At 55.2% G+C, this 23,700-nt stretch overlaps 1 protein-coding gene and 1 long non-coding RNA gene across 4 annotated transcripts; one reads left to right on the forward strand and one right to left on the reverse strand.

Moving 5' to 3' along the window:
• Positions 1 to 2,438: 2,438 nt before the first annotated feature.
• Positions 2,439 to 12,914, reverse strand: GFI1B (growth factor independent 1B transcriptional repressor). 3 transcript variants are annotated; one of them, XM_059410435.1, is made up of 7 exons: positions 12,774 to 12,914; positions 6,779 to 6,897; positions 6,263 to 6,397; positions 5,705 to 5,967; positions 5,041 to 5,178; positions 3,826 to 4,090; positions 2,439 to 3,317 (listed from the first exon to the last, which is right to left on the reverse strand). In XM_059410435.1, the coding sequence occupies exons 2-7, from the start codon at positions 6,876 to 6,878 to the stop codon at positions 3,139 to 3,141; spliced, it is 1,080 nt and encodes a 359-aa protein (XP_059266418.1). In that variant the 5' UTR covers positions 6,879 to 6,897; positions 12,774 to 12,914; the 3' UTR covers positions 2,439 to 3,138. The 3 variants fall into 3 exon arrangements, with proteins under 3 accessions (XP_059266418.1, XP_059266419.1, XP_059266417.1); XM_059410436.1 differs by having other exon boundaries at positions 3,826 to 3,991; positions 6,263 to 6,400; XM_059410434.1 differs by having other exon boundaries at positions 6,263 to 6,400.
• A 4,098-nt stretch (positions 12,915 to 17,012) lies between these two features.
• Positions 17,013 to 19,836, forward strand: LOC132024979 (uncharacterized). Its single transcript, XR_009406365.1, has 3 exons — positions 17,013 to 17,568; positions 18,549 to 18,741; positions 18,847 to 19,836. It is a non-coding gene; the product is annotated as an uncharacterized LOC132024979 (long non-coding RNA).
• Positions 19,837 to 23,700: the final 3,864 nt, after the last annotated feature.

Genomic DNA, 23,700 nt, shown 5'->3' on the forward strand with positions numbered 1-23,700 from the left:
TCCAGTTTACACATGTTCACTCGGTGGGGACTTCAGAGCAGATAGGCAGCAGAGGGGGCCGCAGGTGGAGGATGGGACCGTGACGTTCCTGTGCACACCTGCCGAGCCCCCTGCTCCTGACAGAATCTGGACGGGGCGCTCATGGCCTGCAAAGTGCTGGCCTCTGTGAGCCTCCTCCAGGGAGCGCAGCCCTGCCCTGACGCCTGTCCTTCCTGTGACAGCCCTGGGAGGGCTTGGGGTTGGGAAGGGGCAAGCGGCTTTACTCTCAGGCTCAGGCACACGCAGAGCAGCCCACAATCCCCCATGGGAGCCCTGAGCCGGGGGCCTTCCATATGGGGCTGAATCCTCCCCCGGGGAGCAGCGTTCACCTGCCCCACCCTGGCCTCCTTTCTCAGCTATGTGCAAATGGGGTTCTGGCCTCCAGGGCTCCAAGGCTGCTGTGGCCCCCAACCCCCACAGCGTGTGGGCCCTCGGTGGGGGCGCTGATCACTGGAGCCTCCGCGGACGAAGAAAGGCGCATTGTCTCACCCAGTTTCTCTTCCTCGCCCTGCCCTGCTGCAGAAGTGGCCAAAATCCTAATAGTGGTGTGGTTTTGTTTAGCAAACAAAGAGCATGCAAAGCAGTTCCCATCCGTGTGTGTGTGTGTGTGTGTGTGTGTGTGCACGCGCCGCGGGCACACCCAGCACCCTTCCTTGTCCCTGGAACCCAGGACTGGCCCCGATGTGTGGCTCCCTGTCTCTGGGCTCCACTGCGTCCATGGAGAGGAGGAGAGGAGGGAACACGTGGTCTCCAAGGCTTTGTTGCGAACCCCCACAAACGGGGAGCCTTCAGAGGAGGCCAGACCACACCCCTGTGCAAATCCCAGCCCCCTACCCCTGCTTCTGCGTGCCTGATGGGCACTCTGCCTGGAGTAACAAAAGGAGCCTCTGGAATGAAGCAGAGTAGGGGTCCTGCCTGGCCAGACCCCGAGCTGGGGAGACAGGAGGTTGCCACGCCCCCCAGAAGGCCTCAGAACCCCACAGATTCACAGCAGAAGAACGATCTCGGGGGAAGCATCTGTGGGTGTCTTTGGGAGGAAGGTCAACAGAGGCTCGAAGACCATCTTGCCTTGGAATCAGATCCTAATCCCAGCTCTGCATTTGCCTGCTGCATGATCTTGGGCAAGCTGGCCAACCTTTCTGAGCCTCCAATAACCCCCTCTGAAAAATGGGGTAATGATACCTTCTTTGCAGAGGGTTGTGTGGGTTCAAGTCGATGTGTGGGAACCCTGCACTCCGGTCAGTACCTGGAAAGACTCATTTAGAAGTGCCTGGTGGGGGGACCGGGTGTGGGCTTTGTGCTGAGGGTACTGGAGACTGCCTTCTAGCAGAGGACAAAGTGACACATGTAACTCCCATAGCAGGTTCAGTGGGTCCTGAGCTGTAAGCGGGGAGCCCGAGGAACTCCGATCTCAGAGCTGGGAGAGCCTTCAGGTGGAATGGCCAAGGGAGGCTTCCTGGAGGAGGCAGCATTTCAGCAAGCCTCAGAGGATGGGCAGGACTTCAACAGCGGCTACTCGTGGCCAGCCAGCACTTAGCACGTGCTCAGCCCTGCTCACTGCTGTGCACGCGTGGTCTCGGGGAAACTTCCCAATGGACGAGGAAGCTCTGTCACATCATACAGCTAGTGGAGGGTGGCACCAAGCTTAAGCGAGTCCTATTTCAAAGTCCCTGTGGGCATATAAGTCTCTAGGGATTAGGACGAGGATGGCATCCTTGGGGGCCATCATTCAGCACTGGCCGGTGATTACATCGAGAACTTTGAGATAGGAAGATGACCCTGGATCATCCCACCGAGCCCCATGGGGTCACAGGGGTCCTTCCAAGAGGAAGACAAGAAGGTCCGGCAGAAGAGTGAGGCGGGTGGTGGAAGCAGAGGTCGGAGCTACCCGCTTTCGAGAAGGATGAAGCAGCCACGGCCTCTCCTGTAGGAATGCAGCCCTGCCCCCACCCTGGGTTTTGCTCCCAGGACTCATTTTGGGTTTCTGACCTCCAGAACTGGACAGGGATAAGCTGTATGGTTTTAAGCCACTACCCCTATGGCAATTTGTTACAGCCGCTGGTGGAGACTGATACAGCCCCCGAGGGCAGAAGCCACGCCCCAGGGGGTCCCTTCGCTTCTGTTTCCTCACTTACCAGTTTGGTCTGAGTCCACATCTCCCAACCCCTCTGCCAGCAACTCCAGAGCTTTCTCTGACTTTTTTTTTTTTTTTTAAGTTTAAAATTTTTTAGTAATTTCCGCACCCAATGTGGGGCTCGAACTTAAAACCCTGAGATCAAGAGTCACGTGCTCAACCGACTGAGCCAGCCAGGTGCCCCAGCTTTCTCTGCCCTTCCAAGCACCCTACCATCCCTCCCCAAAGCCTAACTTGCACCCAAGAGACACTTAATAAACACTGGTCAAGGGTAAATAAATCTGTGTCTTTATTTTTATTTTTTATTCCTGAGAGCATGACTGCTTGTCTCTCCAGCCCCTTGGCCTGAATGCAGAGCCAGAACCCTAGGGACCAGCTGCGTGCCAGTCAGAAGTGGGGGGCAGCCGGCACATCTGGCTGAAGCAGAGGGGAAGGAGGCCTCCCATTGGGGCAGGAAACCGCTCTGGTTGTCCATGGCAGCCTGAAAGAGACCCACTCAAAACCAGGTTCCAGCACAGTGGGCAGCAGGCAGAGGGGGAGAATTTCTGTTTGGATTCCTATTCTGGACTATTCTCGACATCATTGTTCTCAGGGGGCTATGCTGGCTTCCTGGGCTCTGCCCGAGGGAAGTAGCCCAAGCTCTTAGACTTCTAAACAATCTCAACTCAAAAAAGACCCAGCCCAGTTCCCATATTTTACAGCAGGAAAACATTGGTCCAGAGGGAAAGCAGCTTGCTGGAGGTCACACAGCAATTCTGTGAGTCTCAAACCAAGCTGAACGATTCCTGCCCAGCACTGACTCCGGGAGACCCGGGATCTAGGCACAGGAGCCTGGCCTCCCTCTGGGTCAGGGGACCCCAGGGCAGGCTGCCCAGGAGATGGGGGATCTCGGCGCAGGAGAGTGGCCTCCTCCTGGGTGACGGGACCTCAGGGCAGCCTGGCCAGAGCCTGGGGCAGGTGCAGCCTCACTTGAGATTGTGCTGGCTTTCCCGGTGCCGCCGCAGGTCCACCTTGCGCTGGAAACCTTTGGTGCACAGCTCGCAGCTGAAGGGCTTGAAGCCAGTGTGCTTGCGGCTGTGGGTGATGAGGTTGGAGCTCTGGCTGAAGGCCTTCCCGCACACCTGGCACTTGTGGGGCTTCTCACCTGCGGGGCAGCAGGGGCCGCGTCAGGACTGTCGGCGCCAGGCCCGCTGCCCGGCCGCCCCGCCTTCGTGCCCCGGACTTGGCTGGGTTACTCGGCCCGACATGCGCTTTAGAAAAGAACTACAAAAGGGAGCCAGGAACACAAGGCCCCCGGTTGCACCCCGGGCGGGCAGGGACCGCGTCCAGGAGCCGAGCAGGGAACGAGGGGAGGAGTGAGCGGACGGCGAATCCACCTGCTGGTCTCACTCTCCCCCTACCCCGCGGTCACACTGGGGCTCCTTCCTTCCCGGGGTTTTTCCCAAGCAAAGTGTAGTTAAGGAGCACCCAGCCCCCCGCGTGGAGGGGAGCGCCTCTCGCTTTGTAACTTGAGCGCACCCCTGCCCGCAGCGGGGCCTTTTAGGCGTGGGACGGGGGGGGGGGGGGGGGGGGGGGGGTGCGGGGAGAGGCGGCTTGGGCCGTGCGGTGCGGCGCGGTCGGGGAGCTCCGGGCCGGCGAGGGGCGCGCCTCACCCGTGTGGATGTAGGTGTGTTTCTTCATGTCGGACTTCTGGTGGAAGCGCTTGCCGCAGAACTGGCAGGGGTAGGGCCTCGTGTCCGAGTGGATGAGCAGGTGCGTGGACAGGGTGGACGAGCGTTTGAAGGCTTTGCCGCACATCCGGCACTCGAAGCTGCGCTCCTGCCGGAGGAAACGACGCCCCGGGGGGTCAGGCGCGGGCGGGGCCTCGAGACCCGGGACTGCCACGCCGGGCGCAGGTCCGGGCCCTGCCGGGATCCCCTGAGGAACAGGACACTCGTTGGGGGGGCCTCGAGAACGGGTCCTGGCAGAGCAAGACCCAGAGGCCCCCATTTCTGCATCCCAAGAGGGGGCACCGAGGCCTGGGGCCTGAGAGGCCTCCTCTGGGCTTTCCCCTGCAACCTTCACAGTATCCCATGCAAAATGAGCCTCACCACGGGTTTGTTGACTGACTGATAGAGCGACCGACCTGGGACATGGTCATGGGCTTTGCAAGGCTTTGGTTAAGAGTCTGTATTATTGGGACCTGTTTCTGGCTTCTGCCGCTTCGAGGCTGCATGACCTTAGACAAGTCATTTAACCCCTTGAGACTCAGTTTCCCCATCTGTACATGAGAACAGCAGTCATGAGCTCAGAGGGTAGAGAGCTGAGCCAGCAACTAGCATGGGGTGAGCGCTCACAGCTGAGAGCTCTCATGGCCCTACCCCGCCTCTCCCGGTGTTAGCAGCTCAGGTCATTTCGGGCACTTTCCCTGGAATGGAATATTCGAGAAGCTAAGTGGGACAAGAGGGTCATTTAAGCTGGACTCCAAGATCCTAAAACTCGAAGCTGGGGACCCTGGCTCTGCGCACACAGCCCACGCCGATCATTTCTGAGCATCTCCCTGGGCCAGGAGCCCTCCCCGGGCCAGGAGCCCTCCCCGCAGCACACTTGGTCCACCGGGGAGGGAAGTCAGTTAAGAGTGGGTGTTGGGCAATGATAAGGTAACTGGCACTAAAGCACGATTATTCATTATCAAGAACAAGGTAAAGTATGTATGATATAATAATTTTTAAAAGAGGGTTTTGGGGACCCAGAGGAGGGAATAAAGGCCCCCCGATCTGTGTCACCCTCAGGGGCAGGGTGAGGGGTCCGGCCACAGCCCCGAGGCTTCCTGTGGGAGACACAGAGGGAGGTGGGGGGGGGTGTCCTGGGCTTGGCCTGCTGCCCACCTGGGAGTGGACGTGCGTGTGCTGCTCCAGGCTCACGGCGTGGCCGAAGGTTTTCCCACAGACGTCACAGGCAAAGGGCCGGGTCCCGCTGTGGGAGCGGCGGACGTGCACTTCGAGCCCGTGTGGAGTGGAGAACACCTGGGGGCAGGGGGCAGAGCATGAGGCCACTGGGGGCTGAGGAGAGGGAGATGGGCCTGGGGTCCCAAGGCCACCCCCAAGCTCCTCTACACCCAGGCACAGATGGGCATAAAGCAGGAGAAGCACCAGAGTGCTGATTCTGCTGGAATTGCTGTGTGTCCTGGGAAGGTGTCCCTTTCCCTCTCTGTGGTTTGGATTCTTGTCTAGAAAACGGGGGCTGTGGGAGCATGTAAAAGGCCCCTCCTGGCCCTAGCCAGGGGCTGAATGGCTGGAAGTCTGCCACAGCCGCACGTGAAGGCTGGCACCGACGTCAGATTGCTCTGTGCTCTGGTACCAGTGATGCAGCCTCGCGGAGCCTTTTGTCCACATCCCCGTGCTCAGCGAACCACGGTGAGGACGAGCATTCTGAACCCTCGGTCCCCCCGAAGGACCCAAGATTCACAGCACAGGGAGCACCCCGCTGCCAGGGACCCAGGGCGGGACACGGAGCAGGGCCCACGAGCCCACCCACACCCCAGCTGCCTACCTTGTTGCACTTGATACAGTGGTACGTGTCCATGCCCGGGGAGCAGCGGAGGCTGAAGTCCAGGGGCGGCTCTGTGCTGGGCACCAAAGGGCTGCCGTACAGGCTGACGGAGCGCTCGAGGAAGGCAGACTGCATGGTGGAGGCGGCCTGCCGGTAGCTGTGGCCGTAGGACGAGGCCAGGGCATCCCAGGAGAAGCTGGGCTTGTAGAACGGGGGTGAGTCGGAGTCCCTGTCCTGGGATCGGGGCATTACAGCAGGGCCCTCTGCGGAGAGTGGGACACACGTATGGTGCTGATTCATTGAAACTTAGGGCACTGCTCCCTACCTCTCTCCACCTACTGACCTCATGCTGAGGGTTGTGGTGTGTAGCCCCAAACACTGACTGTGGGAGAGGGTCTGGGTCCAAGCAGAAGCTGGAGAGCCCAGACTGTATCCAGATGGCCTTGTCGGTCTATGCTGACTCCGTAACTCCTAGGATCCCTGCTTCCATGAGCCCATCCCCCCTCCATTCCACTCGCACTGGCTGGTGGGGAATGGCTGGGGTCCCTGCTGGGGTACCTGGCACCAAGGGCGTCCTGGTCATGCTCTGGTCCAGCTCCAGCTCTGACTCGCGTTTGAGGTCAGTCCAGGTCAAGCAGTGGTTTGGGAACAGGGTGCTGAAGACAGGATCATTGCTCAGGACTTGGTCCCTGGCTGCTGTGGGGAGACAAGACCATCCGTGACACCAGGGGACCCAGGGACGCACTTGCTGCTGCCCCCAGATGCTCGTGTGCATGGGCCCTGCCCGGGATGGTGGCAGCAGGGTGGAGGCCGAAAGGAACCCCTCGCCAGGGAGAGCTCCTGGCCCAGAGCCAGCTTTCTGAGCACCCCACAGCTCTAGATGTTTTCTGAGTCTGGTTACGACTCACATGTCCTAACCAGCTCCAATCCTGATGCTCCCACCATCTCAAGGGGTCAGAAGAGAGGGATTCATTCATTCATTCTTCATTCATTCAACACATTTACTGAGCTTCTGCATTTGCAGAAGGGATGCCGCCGCCTCCCCCACACAGGGGACAGGGAGAGCTGACTCACCGGGGCTAAGGGCAGGAGGCCAGACCGGGTCATCTTCCTGGACGCGGGGCTGATGGTAGGTGTGAGCTTTCTTGCTCTTTACCAGGAAGGAGCGTGGCATGGTAAGTGTGCGCCCACACCTGTGAGGGGGAGAACAGTTAGGAAGGGCAACAGCCTCTGTATTTTAGAGCCTTTTCCTGACACCGGATTCCACTGTCCTGAGTTCAATGGTGCCCCCAGAAGTGCCGAATGAGTGTGGAATGAATGAATGAATCCCTCTCTTCTGTCTTCCCAGAACCTGTGAATGCGATCTTCTGCAGAAACACGGTCTTTGCAGATTTTACCTCAGATGAGGTTATCCTGAGTTAGGGCGGACCCTACGCCCAGTATGTCTGGGGTTCTTATAAGAAGCGGGAGCCTTGGGCCCCAAAACACAGACGCACAGGGAGAACACCGTCTGGAGGCAGGAGCAGAGCTGGGAGGGTCGCGCTTATGAGCCGAGGAGCCCAGAGGATCGCTGGTTCCACCAGAAACCATGAGAGAGGCTCGTGACGAACTCCCCCCAGAGCCTCCAGAAGGAACCGACCTTGTGGACACCTTGAGTTGGGACCTCTAAGACTCCAGAAACAAATTTTGTGTTGTTTGAAGCCTCCTGGTTTCTGGTAGTTTGCTGCAGTGGCTACAAATCCTAACCTCCCCCCGTGCCTCCCTCGCTAGGAAATTAATACGCCCGCCTTCTAGAACACCCCCACGGTCAGTCTTCTACCCACATGCCCTGAATCGCACCGAGAGCAGAGAAGGAAGGACAGGGGTGTCTTCAAATATGACACACGGTGGCCCCCCCCATCCAGAAATCTGCATTCGCGCCCCTGTGGGAGCAGCACTCGGAGGCCATGGAAGGAGCGGTCGGAGCTGGGGTGTGAGCCGGTCGCTTAGACTGGCAGGTCACCCGCTGTGCACTTTGGGGCAGACACTTGACCTCTCTGGGCCGACTCCCTTCTCTGTAAGGCACAGCATCCAGGCTTCTCTCTCTCTGAGGGGGGGTCGAGGAGGGGTCGCAGTTGCATGTGGGGCTCAAGGCCCGAGAGGACTCCCCCATGTCACCCCGCTGGGAAGCCGGAGGGCATTTTGTGCCTGTGGTGGAAGACGCCAGTGTCTGGCACCTGTGAGAACGAAGCAGCGGGCAGCCCAGCTCAGCTCAGTGGTCACCGGACCCACTGCTCAGGGGGTGGGGGAAGACACGGAAATCAGGAAAGGGACCTGCTCTCTGTCTTGGGTGGGGGTTGGGCGGTGGCAGAGCCAGACCAGCCTGAACACCTTGACACTTGCCCCCACAGCCCTGCCAGATGTTACACGTCCTTAAGGCTCTGCTGAAGGCTCCTGGGAGACAGAGAACATCTGAGTGGTCCTCTCTCCTCCCCACCCCCAGGCCAGGCCCAGGCAGGAGTTCAGGAAATACTTCGCCAATGCCAGTCCTGGTGGCTCCTCTGCTGGTCCCATTCCCAGACCTCAGAGCTGGAGCTCCCTTCCCCAGGCCAGCCGCCCTGCAGGGCTGCAGGGACCGTAGGGCCAAGCGCGGGAAAAGGATTACAGCTGCTCCCACAGCAGCCAGGGCTGGGTGATAAGACCAAGAAGAAGAGCCGGCTGGGAGGAGGCAGATTAGAGAGAGCAGCCCGGAGCCCTGCCTTTGGAGCAGGCCCAGGGAGTTGCCCCTTCCCCCCAGCGTGACCCCAAGCCCGGCAGGAGAGGGACGCCTGGCTGTGCCCAAATCAAAAGCCATCTTCCTGGCCGTGTTGGGGCAGGAAGGACCTCTGCTACAAAGAGGCGTGCTGGGGCTGCAGGACCCTGAGCAGGTGATGGCATCACAGCCTGCAGGAGAAGAAGCTTCAGGAAGGCAGGCACAGCCCACGGCCTGTCCTGTCCTGTCTGGTTGCAGCCCCAGGACCCCGCCCACAGCAGCTGTGCTCTGAGGACAGGGATGAGCCCGGGACCAGGAGCAGGGACACGCTCTAGGCTCTTCGCCTCTGGGATCTGAAAAGAAGAGGTGGGACTTGCAGGGGTCCAGTCCAGCTGTCAGATTGTGCCCTTCCTGGGCTTGCCTGGCCTCCTGTCTCTCTCAGGCTTGTCGGGAAGCCCGCGGTGGCCTTATCTGCCAGGGGCAGTCTTCCTCTGCCTCCTCCCCTCCCCCAGGGCTCCTCTCATCCCCCCCTTCTTCTCCCTTCTAACTCTTGGCTCCAGGAATCCCTTAAGGAGGCTGGACCCTGGGCAAAGCCAGAGGAGACCCACACATGCCAGGGGAGGTGGGGTTTGTGGGGTCTTGCCCTTTTTTCTAGAGGAGGCTCTGAGGGCCACGGTCTCACTATCAAAAGATGATCTATTATTTTGTGCAGAGTATTTTAGTAGCAAGCCAAGGAGAACCGAAGCTAGGCATGGGACTGTTGGAATGGCCAGAGATATTTCTTGTAGCCAGGATCTGTGTAGCCTTAACTCCGTGAGTTCGGACCTGGGAGCTGAGTGGCTACTGCTCCATTTCACAAAGGAGGAATGTGGCTTGGAGACTGGCTCCTGATCCCAGGCAGATCCCAGGCTGCCCCCGGCCCCGCCTCCCGGCCTCTGTCGAGTGAAAAGACACGGGGTCAGCACTTGGCACAGAGGGAAGTCCGCCTATGTGCTAAGAACGGTGTCTAGGGCTCTTGATGAGCATTATGCCATCAAACTGACACCCACTGGGGCAAGGGTAGAGTGATTGTCTTCTGGGCTCACAGGGGAAACTGAGGCTGAGGGAGAAAAGTGGCTCGTTGAGGCCCTGTGTTCCTGTCCTGCTGGGACTTGACTCCTGGCCCAGGGCTCTTACCATCGGCACCTGGGGTCTTTCCAACCACCCATGAAGACGGATTGCCTGGGGCAGGGAGAGAAGGCTGGTTGGTGGGGCAAGATGATGGAAAAATCATATTCCCTTGATCGCTGTCTTTTCTAGAACCCACGAGCTGCACATGGGCTCCTAGAGAGTTTGAATGGAGATGCAAGAGACAAAGACCTCCTTCAAGAAGCTCGTTTTCCCTTGGGCTCAGAGCCTGAGGACACCACAGAGGTCAACTGCTCAGAAGTCAGGACAGCACAAGTTCATGGATGCTCAGGGTCCGCTCTCCGGTTCCCTTCAGAGCCCCCAGTCTCCCTCCCCCACTCCCTAGAATGTTCTCTCCACCAAGCCTGGCAGAGTGGCAGAGCCAACCCCAGGGCTTCCAGTCCTTAAGCTCCCCGTGGGGGTCAAACACACCAGGAGAACTTCCTTTTGGCTAGTGGAGTTAAAAAAAAATAATGGTAACAGAAAAAAAAAAAAAAAAAGGGAACCAATCACCTATACTGTAGTTAATTAACAACCACACCGTTTTGATTCACATGGACCGTTCTGAGAAAGAGCACAGAGCACAGATTGTGAAAGAACCCAAAGATTTCTTCATGAAACAGGGGCCGTGATGGTATCAGTCTCCGGAAGGAGACTCGCTGTTAACATCTCTTCCAAACCCTCCATCCCGATAGAGGGTGGCCTGACCTCGAGTCAGAATCTTGGCCCCGCACCCCTACGTCCAGCTGGACTCAGAGCCACAGACTGGTGACTCTGGCACAACCAGGTGCCACAGGCCTCCCATGGAGCTGAGTCTGACCTTGTGACCTTGAACTTGGCCATGTCTGCCTCCCACCTGGGGCTTGGCTTTCCTATCTCTCAAAAGGACCGTTGGACTAAGAGATTTCTAAACTTCCCTTTTGCTCTAAAATCCCATGCACATTTTGTTGACCTTCGGCACAGGACTGACCTACCTTGGCTGAGAACCTCATCACTCGGGTTCCCTTTTTGGGAGGGTTGGGTAAGACTGTTGTTTCTCAGAGTCAGTGACAGAGGACCCTATGGACTTCCTTTATATTTAAAGACATGACTCAAACAAACAAACAAACAAACAAAAACCCCTTTCCACGTAGTAGTTAGGGGAAATGGGTCTGTTTCATGTTAGGGGCCCCGGCAGAAAGGGGTCATTATTTTTATTTGAGATTTGCCAGCGGTTCTCAAATGTCTCCTCCTAAGTTCACAGACAGCAGTGTCACAAGAGAGTGAATCAACTTCTGAGTTTTGACCCAAAAGGACTGCAAGCAGGGACTCAGGCATATTTGGAACCCCTAATGCACAGCCGCGTGATTCCCGGTCACCAAAAGATGGGCGCATCCCCAGTGTCCATCAGCGGATGATGGAGAAATGAAATGCGGCATATCCATTTCGGATATGGCCTGAAAAAGGAAGGAAGACAGCCAGAGGCTAGAACATGGATAAATCTTGAGGACACCATGTAAGTGAAATATGCCAGTCCCAAAGAGAGGGTTGCTGTGGGACCCGTCACTTATACGAGGTCCCTAGAGAAGTCGGATTCATAGAGACAGAAAGGACAGTGGTAAGAGCCAAGGGCCCAGGGCGGGAGTGGGGGTGGGCAAGAGAGGGGTGTTGGTGTTTAATGTGGACAGAGTTTCAGTTTGAGAAGGTGAAGAGAGTTCTGGAGTTGGAGAGGGGGGACAGTTGCCCAACACTGAGTGCATTTAATGCGACAAAACTGTACACTTCAAAACGTTTAAAAAGATCATGGTCAAGGCATGTATATTTTACTACAAAAAGAGCAGAAATGAGTGAACAAACATTTCCTGGACATTTCTGAACTGGAGCAGCTCCCACTGGTTTGAATTCTTGAAAACAAATGAACAAAAAACCCCTCCCTCTAATTTAAGGAGGGGTAAGGTTTTCTGTTTTTTTCTGAAAAGGGACGAGATCATAGGTGATCAGGCTATTTTCCTGGGAGCGATCTGGTCTCAGAAGCTTCAGGAGTCCTCGTGGTCTCCAAGAGCACCCCAACCCCATCCACCCTCCTGAAAGCCTCGAGGAAATGTTCTGCGTTGGTTTTGAGTAACTCCATCCATCAAACCCAAGGCAGATATGGCTTTCTGATGCTTTCCAAGCACCTTCTGCAGGGCAACCAGCACACCGACCCCCCGAGTCTTGAGTTGGAAGACACCTCACACATCTTCTTCTTTAAAGGGTCCCTTGTGCACCAGCTCCAAGGAAAAGAAACTTGCCACCTCGCTAAGACGGAAATCTTCTACCCACTCATTGCCTGCTGAGAACTGGTCAGGAGGTGTGAGCCTCCGTGGGCAGGTACAACTTAGCTAGCTCCTATCAGATTCATGTCCGGAGCCTGCAAATTAATTTGTCCCCTCCAGGAAACTCATGAAAGCTGTGGACCTTCCCTGCAGAAAAATGTACACAAGCACATACCCACAGCTCTTCTGCAGATCACCCCCTCCCTTAACACGTCTTAGTTTAGGGTGGGCACCTCGCCCCGATGCCCAGACTCTAAACTCAGCCTTTTTCCTCCCAAAATTAGGTAGAAAAGACTGAGACGCGCCCTGCCCTTCTGCAGCCCTCCGGCTTCTGGGGGCTGGGGGCTGGGGGCTGGGGGCTGGGAGTGGTGGACCAGGCGTTTTCCCTTCTCCCCTCATGGGGCCCTGGATGGGAGGGCACTCCCTCTCAAAGTGCCCCAGGAACTTGGGTGAAGGGCACTGGGGAGTATGGGCTGCTGGCGGTAGACCTTCCCTCAGAGTTCTCTCAATTTCACTCTGATCTTATAGACAAGGGAAGCTCGGGGTGATGGAGGGACAGGGCCACCCTAAGCCAGATGCCTGAATGAGCGTCACCCCACGCTCTGCCCAGGTCCCTGGGAGAGCTAGGGTTTGAGGGTATGACCTCACACACACACACGGGTGATCCCGGTCAGACCTGACCCAGTTTTGGAAAAGCCCCTACAGGGCTCTGCCTCCCACTGCCTCCTCTCTGCTGGGTTCAAGGGCATCTTGTGGGAGAGATATTCCCGTCCCTTATTCTTCCTGTAACTGCCAAAGGGCCCGGGTGACCCGCCTGGAAACAATCTAAGTCAGACATGCAAATTTCAAAAGAAGAGGCTAGGATGACAGCACTCACCTGTCCCCAGCTCTGTTGTCTGGTCCTGGATGTGGTCTTGGTCTTGGTGGGAACCTCCCAGCCTCCGGGGATCGGTTCCACTCTGTCAACCTCGGACTCTCTGCTCAAAGAGATACTTCTCCTTTTTTTTTTTTTTTTTTTTTTTTTGCTTTCATCCCTATATTTTTTTTTTTTTTTTTTTTTTTTTCCTCTTCTGTTCCCCTCCTTGATTTTCAATCTGATTATTTGTGTCAAAATCTGGCGGTGAAGGAACAGCCAATAGAGAGCGCCCGAGCGCGGGGCTGCATTTGCTTATCAAAGCTTCCCCGGGCTCCGACTTCGGGCTCCCGCCGGCCCTTCACCCCGCGAGCCTCGCTCTGCGCCCAGACATTCTAACGAACGCCTCCTGGAAGAGAAAGAAATGGCTAACTCATTCGGTTTTTAAACTTGAAGTTGTTTTCTTTTTTTTTAAAGCATTTATATACCTGATTTTGCATAAACTCGTAACTTTGTCTTTCCTTCCTTCCTCTGTCTCCGTCTGTCCCCCCTCCATCCTGAGCCAGGGGCAGCCTGCTCCAAAGCCACGGCAGACCGCCCTTAGAGAGGTCCCTCTTGTCCTTGCAGAGGTGGCCTTTGAAAGGAAGAAAAGCCGAGTTCGCGCTTCCCCAGCCCGGACCCCGGGAGAGGTCAAGGAGCAGCCGAGGTGCGTCCGGGCGGCGTCGGCGGGCGGCTCAGCGCGCTCCGGCCCCCGCGGCAGGTGCACTGGCCGTGCCCGGCCCTGCGTGTGCCGCCATCTAGCGGCCGCGGAGGAGATGGCGGCGGCCCGCCTCGGTCACCGGGGAAGCGGGCCCAGCCCTGCTCGGCCCTCACAGCCCATTTGGCACCGAGCCCCACCCCGCGACCCCCCACCTTCTCCCTCCTTTGCCCCTCGAGCCTGATTTATTTCAGGAGGATTTGCATAAGGGGAGAGCGCACAGAGCCGGGCACTGTTAGGCTGATTTGCATGCCCTCGCAGCCCAGGGCTGGGGAGATCAGGTTTCCCGAGAAAACAAGTTTGGCCATGGGAAGCCCCTTCTTAAACTGCAGATCCGCCCGGCATGAGGGGAAAGGGGGTTTCAGGTGAGGCTCCTCTGCGGCCGGGTCCAGGCTGTAGGTCAGCCGGGCCTGAGCGATGCCACGGGGGTCAGGGGCCTGGGGGGCCTGGGTTCCAACCATCCCGAGGAGGCCTCGGAGAGAGCGTGGGGGCATCTGGAGTATTCTCTGGATGTGCCACATTGCCGACAGTCAACGGGACCTGTTTGTCATTACGCAGAAAACTTAGAAAAGAATCCAAGGATGTAAGAAAAAAATGCCCATTTCTTCCCATTCTCCCTCCATTATGCAGGCACATCCCTGCGTTTCGCTTGTCAGCCCTTTCTTTTTCCACCCGCTGTTATTTTGTTTAAGTACCTCCCCAGTTCTCCTGCAGCTTTTATGAACAGATTTAATGCTTTCCACGGTTTACCTTGCCCACCACTTCTTCATTTGGGGCATAAGGCGGTTTGGGGTAGCGCAGCTGCATTGGGTAGACGCCGCTCTGGGGTTGTGATCTCACTTGGGATGTTTATCTTTCTCCTTTAGTAACCACTGCAGGGACTCCCTTCCTAGAGCAGGACCCCAGCCCGGAAGTGAGAGCGGGCCTTGTCTGGAGCCACGCAGACTCCTCTGTGGGAGGGCAGTGTCCGTGCCTCCAGCCGCCTGCATGCACTTTGCGGCCTGGAACCTCCCAGGCTCAGGGTCCCCTCCCACACCACTGCCCTTAGCAGGCAGCCCTGCAGATGAAGTGCCTTCATTAGTTTCTCCCTAGGGCTAAATCACTGTAGCATTCTGGTGCCCATTCATTCAATCATGTAATCCAGTTCCTGCTGGTACCTGGCCTGTTCCGGACTCCTCCTCCTTCCGTCTGCCTCCTGCCTTCCTCCCTGTCTTCGTCATCTCAAGCTGCCATAACCAAATAGCACAGACCAGGTGACTTCAACAACATTTATTTCTTGCAGAGACCAGGAAGTCCAAGAACAAGGTGCCGCAGACTCTGCTTCTGGTGAGGACAAGCTTCCTGATTTTCAGCAGGCCACCTCCTGCTGAGTCCTCACTTGGGAGAGAGTAGCGAGGGACAGAGAGAGAGAGAGAGAGAGAGTGGGAGAGAACTTAAACTCTGGCTTCTTTTCCTTTTCCTGTAAGGACACTAATTCCATCACGGGGGCCCACCCTCAGGACCTCATCTAACCTAATTACCCCCCAGAGTCCTCACCGCCAAATACCATCACACTGGGGGTTAGGGCTTTAACATGAATTTGGGGGATAAAAACATTCAGTCTATAACTCTCTTAGATCATACATGTTTATCGAGTGCCTGTTGGGTACCAGAGGCTGGGGTTTCCAACAAGAACCAGATGGGGGCTATCGTGAGCGCCTTCCCGGTCCAGCGGGTGGGACACAGTGCCCTGGAATTTACAAACTAGGCTGATAAGCGCTGTGATGTGATCATGGAACACAGGGAAATGAGCACAGATGTGGAGAGTCATGAGAGTTAATGAAGCCAATGGAAGCGACATCTAGGTTGATGCCAGGCCAACTTGATTGGGAGATGAAAAGTAGGGAGAGTGTCTAAAAAGGACAGCATGTGCAAAGAGCTGGAGGCAGGACCTTTGGGGAACTGACAGCACCACATTCATGTACCGGTGGGCTGTAGAGGGTAGAGGAAGGGGAGGGAGAGATGAACCTAAAAGGAAAGAAGGAGCATGATCATGAGGATTCCTCCCTGATTTAAAAACTTTTGGTGATTTCCCTTTACCTAACAGGACACAAAATCCAGCTTCAGAGAGCAGCATTCAGTGTTTCTCACAGCGTCAGACCTCTTTCAAATAACAGCAGTTTCTCTGATGCTAGTTTAATAACAACAGCAAAGCAATTAGTTCATGTCACTGAAAAGTTCCAGCTTCAGGCATGGTTGGATCCAGATGCTCAGATGGTATTGTCTGGATCTGGATCTCATTCGTTCCCACTCAGGACATTTGCATTTGTTGTCCCCTTTGCTAGGATGGCCTAACTTTCAGATCTCCCCATGGCTGACTCATTCAGATCTCAGCTGAAATGTCACCTCGGCAGAGAGATTTCCTTGGCCATTAACTAAAGCAGGACCTTCCCACCCCAGCCGGCTTCGGCCCCGTCAGCCTACCCTTTGTTCTTTGCAGCAACCATAATTATTTGAAGATGTCCTGCTGATTTATTACCTTTTTACTGATCTCTCGTTTGGCCTGACCGCCCACACAGAATATAAGCAGTCCAAGATCAGGGGTGGCGTTTGCCTGGCTCACAGCCCAGTGAGTCTCCAAGGCTGACAACAGTGTATGGTCGACACCACTGATGTTTTTACAGAGTGAATGGACGAACGAATGACCGACTCCGTGCGTGCGTCTCTCTCTCTGCATCTCGCAGCTTTCCCTTCTTCTCTGGGGCTGAGATGACCAGCACTGCCAGTTGTAGTCCTACCAGCTGAGAAACACCAGTGGAAAACTAGCCGGGTTCTCTGTAGTTGTGGCAGGAGGCCCCAGAATGACTTCGATTGGCCCAGCCCAGTCACACAGCATCATCCCTGCTCCAATCACTGTGGCCGGTGGGAGGGATATGGGTCTCTCATTGGCCAGAATGGCCCACCTCCGGCCCAAACCTCGAGGAGGCAGGTTGAGTTTGGGGAGGGAGGAGCGGTTGCCACCACACCGAGTAAGGCCAGCAAGGTGTTTGGGTCACGGCTTCCACCTTCCACCTTCCAAGCATCTTCTGATTGTCGCCTGAACATGCTGCCTTCTTTCCAGCTAGAGGCCAAATCCCAGCCCCCGCCTCTGCCCTTCCTGTTCCCCAAGTCCGGAATGTTCTTCCCTGCGATCTCCTTTGCAGCCCAGTTCTGCTCTCACCTCCTTCAGGAAGCCTTCCTAGATGCCCGCAATCCCAGGGGCCACCCCGGCAGCCCTTGGATTCCTTGTCGGTGGGCACTCGGTGGCTTGCCGATGGGATCGGCAACCACCTATAGGCAGGAGTGCTACGGAGTCCTCTCGCGGCACAGGCTGACCTCGGTGATGGGCATGCGGCGAGGGCCGTTGCTAGGCCCGGCAGTGTGCAGAGCCCCCTACCCCCTGTGCTGATACCCCAGGCAAGTGCAGGCCTGGGGAAGGTCTGGGGAAGCGATGAGGGAGCGGAGGCGGGTGACGGTGCTGTGCTGGGTGCGCAGCCGGGCCAGGCTCTGGGCCCGGCACCCGCGGGCATGAGCTGTTTAACCCTGGGCACCTCTCCAGTCTTGGCTCAGAATGGCCACGGAACGCAGAATGCAACGAACACGAGCTGAGCCGACCCACCCCGGAACCCTCCAGGATGGACCAGATGGTCCTTACCCTGGGGTTGGGGGCGCCCAGCTCGCCCCTGCGCCCCGGGGCCATCCTCCTCTACCAGAAAATCTCCCGTTCTCTGCCCTGCAGAGACTTCGGGGGACGGTGGAGCTCTTCCCCAGCCCAGGCTCCCTGCCAGGAGCCGCAGGCACCCGAGGTGGCGGAGTCCCGCTTGCAAACGCAGCGTATGGCAGTGCCCTGCGGGCCGGCAACCCCACCCCCCGGGCGCCCCCGCGCTTCCAATTAACCAGAGCGCCGCACGGTGGCGCTCGTTCCCCCTTTTCTCCCGACGAAACCCAGCCTGGAGACCCGTGGGTCCGTCCGTCCGTCCGTCCACCCACCTAAGTACTGCTTAAATCCCAAGAGTGATATATGGTCGGAGAACGAAGAAAACGGTAAGTGTTCATTTCCCCGTGACGTGTATTCTTTTAGTTCCTCTGCTCCGCCCCCCCCCCCGGCCCCCAGACCCCTAGACCCCTCCCCTCTCCACAAGCGGGTCTGCGCCTGCAGTTTTCCAGTTGGAACAAATCCCTGCTGGTCCTTTGCTGCTGAGCCCCGCGACGTCGGGCAGGGCCTCCCTGGATCTGTGCGCGCCCCCGCCCTGCGTCCATGAATCCGTGGTGGGGACGGGACACCGCGGTGGGAGGACCGCGCGGCTGGAGTCTGCCCTGCGCTCCGTTCGCAGAGCCGCGGGTCGGCCTCAGGCGAGCACGGAGGGAGGGGTGCTCTGCTCAGGCAGGGGTGTGGGCGAGCAGCCCCGGGACCTGGTTCCTGCCGGTGCCTCCCAGCAGACCCGGCAGGGGTGTCCAACAGGGCACGTGGGGACCCCGTTCCCAGGTTCAGGAAATAGCCGAGGACCGAGAAGCCGACCTGCTCCATCCACCCCGTGACTTCTCCCTGGGAACCTCCTCAGAGACTTTCCAGCGATTTCCCTCGAGCAAATGTGAAACCCTACCCTGAGGACTGGAGAGGCGGGGCGGGGGGGGGGGAAGCCACAGATACCCCCATTCAGCCCCCGAGTTTTCAGAAGGGGAAACTGAGGCCTCAAGAACCCTAAGAAGTGGGCGCCTGGGTGGCTCAGTGGGTTAAACCTCTGTCCTTGGCTCAGGTCATGATCCTCTCTGCTCAGCAGGGAGCCTGCACACACACACACACACACACACACACACACACACCCGCCTCTCTGCCTACTTGTGATCTCTGTCAAATAAATAAATAAATAAAATCTTTAAAAAAAAAAAGAACTCTAAAAAGCAAAGCCAGGACTGGGACCCTGGCTCCCTCAACCTTCTTGAAAATCCTTGAAAGTGGGGATCATTGTTTTATCACCTCCAAGCTAAGTGTGTTACTTGTGTCTTCTAAAACGTAATTCCAGAGAGGATGTCCAACTCTCCAGTCACTGGAGTAAAATGGAAGCATCGTACTGGCCTCCAGACCTAGGATTGCAGCCGGGTCTTGACACCCACCAGCTGCAGGACCTTGAACAGGCACTACTAGCCTCCCGTGAGCCTCAGACTTTACATCTGTGAAATGGGGCTAAGGATAATGCTTCCTTGGAGTTGTTGTAGGTAGGAAACCATATTTAAATGCTAAACCCTCTAGAGCTGTGACTGATCATTTCTCAGCAGAAATATTTGTTAACCGGTGATGGGATTCTTTGATTCTCTCTTCAGGGACACAGCCAGGAGCAGAAACAGGGCAGGGTCAGCCTGATTGCTACCAGGTGGGCTGTGCTAATTTACATGGTGGTTGATTATTAATGAAACACCTGACATTTGGTTACTGCCCTGTCCACTCCTGAGGACTTCCTGGTCCGTGTCCCCTGGATGCTCGCAGGACACTCACCCAGAGGCTGCAGACAGGACGAGAGCTTTGGGACCATCGACCTGGGCCAGACAGGGTGGAGGAGATTCACAAGCCTGCCCTTGGCGTCTGCGGGAGCATTTCATCACTTGGAATTACTGGGCAGATGATGGGAAACAGAGAACCCACCCCCAGCAGCGCTGGGCACCGTGACCAAGTCCACGCAGCTGTGAGGGCGATCCTTCGCTCACCCGCTCTGGAAGCATCCAGCAGGCAGGCTACACCAGTAGAGAATCCGCAGGAGACAGGCTCCTGGGGCTTTTGCTCTGTTTACATCTGTTTTGCATATGCCGCTGCCTCCATGGACGTGCCAGCTACCTTTGTCTCCGCCTAAGAAAGTGATCTAGATGCCGGGCTGAGGGGGGCAACCGTGTGCCCTCGTGACTCGGACAGTACGTCCTTGAACGGAGGGACGGCCATGCACTTCTGCACGTTCACCGGTTTGCAGATTTAAGAGGACGCACAGGCCTCCTTGGGAAAGCGGGAAAGCCTTCTTCCTGCCCGGCCGCGGCCGCTCCACTGCTGGGCGTACACCTGAAAGCATCCGGAGGAGGGACTCAAAGAGCTGTTTGTACTCAACGTTCACAGCCGAAGTGTTCACAGCAATCCAGTCGGGGAAGCGACCCATGTGTCTACTGACGACGAGTACAGCAATAACCAGTCCGGGGCGGCCCAGTCGGTGAAGCCTCTGCCTTCAGCCCAGGTCATGAGCTCAGAGTCCTGGGATCGAGCCCACCGGGCCCCCTGCTCAGCAGGGGGTCTGTCTGAGGTCTTCTCCCTCTCCCTCTGCCCCCCCCCACCTCTCTACAATAAATAAATAAATCTTTTTTTCTTTTTAAAAAAACGTGATGTATTTCTATTTAAATTCAATTAATTAACATATAACGTATTATTAGTCTCAGAAGTGGAGTTCAGTGGCTCATCAGGTGCATATCACAGCCAGTGCTCGTCACATCCTGTGCCCTCCGTAGTGTCCATCACCCGGTTACCCCTTCCTCTCGCCCCCTCCAGCAAGCCTCGGTGGCTTCCTGTGATTAAGAGTCTCTTATGGTTTGTCTCCCTCTCTGATTTCGGCTTGTTTTATTTTCCCCTCCCGCCCTGACGCTTCTCTGTCTTGTTCCTTAAATTCCATGGTGAGTGAAACCATAATTGTCTTTCTCTGATTGACTGATTTCGCTCGGCATAGTACCCTCTAGCTCCCGCCACGTCGTTGCAAAGGGCAAGTAAATAAATAAATCTTTAAAAAAAATAGACGTGGTCTATCCATACAGTGGAATATTGTTCAGCCTTCAAAGGAAGGAGATCCCGACGACAAGACAACATGGGAGAGTCTGGAGGACACAACCACGCTGAGCGAAACCGGCCAGACACAGAAGGACACGTCCTGTTGGATACCGTGTATCTGAGGGACCTACAGAAGTCAGGATCACAGAGACAGAAAGCAGGAGGGCAGGTGCCAGGGCCTGGGGAAGGGGAAACAAAGAGTTAATGTTCACTGGGGACAGAGTTTCGGTGTTGCCAGATGACAGAGTCTGAAGAGGGATGGGGCTGACGGCCGCCCAGTGTTGCAAATACGCCTCACGCCGCTGAACCGGGCACTTAAAAGGGGTTAAGACCGTAAATGCTGCGTTATGTGCGTTTTGCCACATTTTACAGCCCATCCATCCCGCCCAAGCCCCCACTTCCACAGACGGTGCAGGGAGTCTGGGGGACTTCAGCATCTTGGGATCAGAATTTTCCTTCACTGCCTTTTCCAATTACTTTTCGATCTTCGAAGATTTTTTCAAGTTTTTATGTTGAAAAATTTCCAACAGGAAAGCAAATGAAATGTGTCTAATGGACACGTATATACCCAGCACTGTTCTTCGAGAGTGGTTATATTTGCCCAGTGTGGTTTATCTCTCTAGATGCATATGTGTGTTTGTCCAAATACGTTTGGTTCTGATAAAATATTCTGAAGGTGTACTGCACACGTCGTGACGCTTCGCCCACAGACGCTCGAGCGTGTATCTCTGAAACACAGATATTTCTTGCAACATCACTTAACTACAGTTACTAAATTATCAGATATCCCCCAATCCCATCAAATATTCTGTCCATAGTCACAGTTTCGCAGTTTCCCCCAATTTTCTTTTAGAATCCTTCTTTAAGAATCAGGATCCTGTCCCATTTCGAGCACTATGTTTGCTTGTTCCTTTACTCTCCTTTGTGACACAACAGTGCCCACCACCCCTTTCTTTCGACGTTGATTTCTGTTGTTGCTTTTGGTGTTTTCTTTTTCCCTTATAAAAGCCCAGACCAGTCTGGCGGAAGGTCCCGCGTTGTGGGTTTGTCTGATTCCTCATGGTGCCGTTTAACCTGTACCTCCCCCCATACCAACCGAAAGTTGGGGCCAAGGCTTGAGTAGACTCTGGCGGGACATTTTAGGATGGCTACTTCCCCTGTGATGCTATGGGCCGTGTGGTATTGGACGACCCTAATGTCAGGTTGCCTCCCTCCCACCGCCCTGCCACAATGATGTGCAGCTTGGTCAGCTGGTTTAAGTCTGACAGCCGGGTCTCTCCATCATAAGGGTGAGCTGAGAGGCAGTCTGTGGGGTAGGACTGTCCTTACAACCATCCTCTTCCTCCCCCTGATGGCCGTGGCACCCATTGCTGGTCCTTGCCTGAGTCAGCCCCTTCCCTGGAAGCTGCAAATGGTGATTCTACGAATCCTACCATTCCTCCTGGGCTTGTTACCTGGCTTTTTTTTTTTTTCTCTTTTCTGTAAAGAAGAGTTTTCCTTCCTAATGTGTGAATGAACCACGGGTTCTTCCAACAATGAGAATGTAAATGATGAACTTTTCTCATTCACTGCTGATTTTCATCGTAAGGGGTTGGCATAATTAGATCTTTTTCCTCTTCTCTCTTCTTTTGTCCCCTTATGTTGGATTATTGCTATTGAATCACTGGTTTTTATTTATTATTAAATAAAAACGTATTATTAAATTACACAAATTACTATTTGCGGTCAGTGTTTCAGTTTCTGAGAGCTGCTGTAACAAATGACCCCAACTGGGTAGCTTCAAACAATGGAAACTTATGTCCCCTCTCATTCTAGAGGCCAGAAGTCTGAACTCAATTACATTTCTTTTTCTGTGAACTTTCTGTTCGTGTGTTTTGCCCCCTCTTTTTTTGCTATGAAATAATTGTGTTTTCTTAAGAGATTCTTAAAAGTTCTCTGTACCTATTAGGAGGCTCATGCTATAAGTTGCAAATATTTTCTGTCATCTTATTTATTTTCTGACTTTGCTTATTTTCTTACTGCCATGCGAAAGATGTTTCGTTTTGTTTGGGGAGGCTTTCTAGTTTGTCGGCCTTTTCTTTTGTTGCTTCTGACTTTTTGGCCTTTTTTTTTTTTTTAGATTTTATTTATTTATTTGACACAGAGAGATAACAAGCAGGCAGAGAGGCAGGCAAAGAGAGAGGAGGAAGCAGGCTCCCCACTGAGCAGAGAGCCCGATGCGGGGGCTTGATCCCAGGACCCTGAGATCATGACCTAAGCCGAAGGCAGCAGCTTAACCCACTGAGCCAGCCACTCAGGTGCCCCGACTTTTTGGCTTTTTATAAAGGGTTGTTTTTTTTTTCCCTCCCCTTCACCCCTGAATACAAAAAATTCACTCATGTTGTTTTCTTCCAACACTTGTATTATTTCACTTTTGACACTGAGAGCTCGGGTCCCTTAAGAGTTGATTCTGGCATAGGGTGTGAGGTAGGGATCTACATGTATCATTTTCCGAATGATCACTGCATATTCTTCAGAGGAGGCACAACTAACACAGAACCTCTAATCGTGAATGTCTGTGCTTTGTGGGGTGAAGGACCGGGGGGGGGGGGCGTCTCAATGGTGGCCGTGAGATTAACATGGAACATTCTGGAATGTGGCCTTGCACACTGCATTTCAAGCGGCAAGTAGAGGTGTGATGGGGATTTGCCCAAGGAGACAGCCAGCCCAGCATTTCGGTCAAATGAGCAAGCTCCAAAGTCAGGATGAAACATTCAACAATATCCAACAGGTGACTCTCAAACCTTCAGGGGCTCTTCACCGCCTCCAGGTATAATTAGGCTTCTTATTCAGCTCGAGGCCCTCCATCTGCTGGCTTCTTTATCTACTGTCTCACGCATATCTTAAACCTGACCGTTTATCAAGCAAACAGCCGGTCTTGCTGGAATGCCTTTGCTCAAACTGGTGTTCCTCCTTTAGTCCCTCTGCCCCATCACCGTTCAGCAAATTCCTGATTCAACCACAAGGAAAGTTCGGAACCCACCCCCACCAAGTAAGCGGCCTTCATCATGCTGACTCTGAGTACGACCTCTTTGTCTGTCTGCGGCACTTTGCAGGTTGGTCTTGGGCTGGACCTGGCTCTGACTCCCGGTACCGTCGGTCCCTTTCCCATCTCAACACTGGATTCTGTGCTCCTTAAAAGCAGGCACGGGGGATTGAATAGTGCCCCCCCCTCCCAAATTCATGTCTAGCTGGAACCTCAGAATGTGGCCTTATTTGGAAAGAGGGTCTTTACAGAGGCAGTGCAGTTCGGATGAAATCATACTGGCTAAATTAATGGGGGCCCCAAATCCAATGACGCGTGTCTTTATATGAAGAGAAGCAGACACACACCGAAAACA

This window comes from Mustela nigripes, chromosome 9 (assembly GCF_022355385.1).
Source record: "Mustela nigripes isolate SB6536 chromosome 9, MUSNIG.SB6536, whole genome shotgun sequence".
Taxonomy (NCBI): domain Eukaryota; kingdom Metazoa; phylum Chordata; class Mammalia; order Carnivora; family Mustelidae; genus Mustela; species Mustela nigripes.

Excerpts from the sequence above, each read along its gene's own strand:
- GFI1B (XM_059410434.1), bottom strand. The coding sequence starts at position 6,878 with ATGCCACGCTCCTTCCTGGTAAAGAGCAAGAAAGCTCACACCTACCAT. Across the intron at positions 5,179-5,704 it reads ACTGTATCAAGTGCAACAAG|GTGTTCTCCACTCCACACGG; the intron begins GTAGGCAGCTGG and ends CCCTGCCCCCAG. Across the intron at positions 4,091-5,040 it reads ACACGCACGTCCACTCCCAG|GGGATCCCGGCAGGGCCCGG; the intron begins GTGGGCAGCAGG and ends CCTGTTCCTCAG.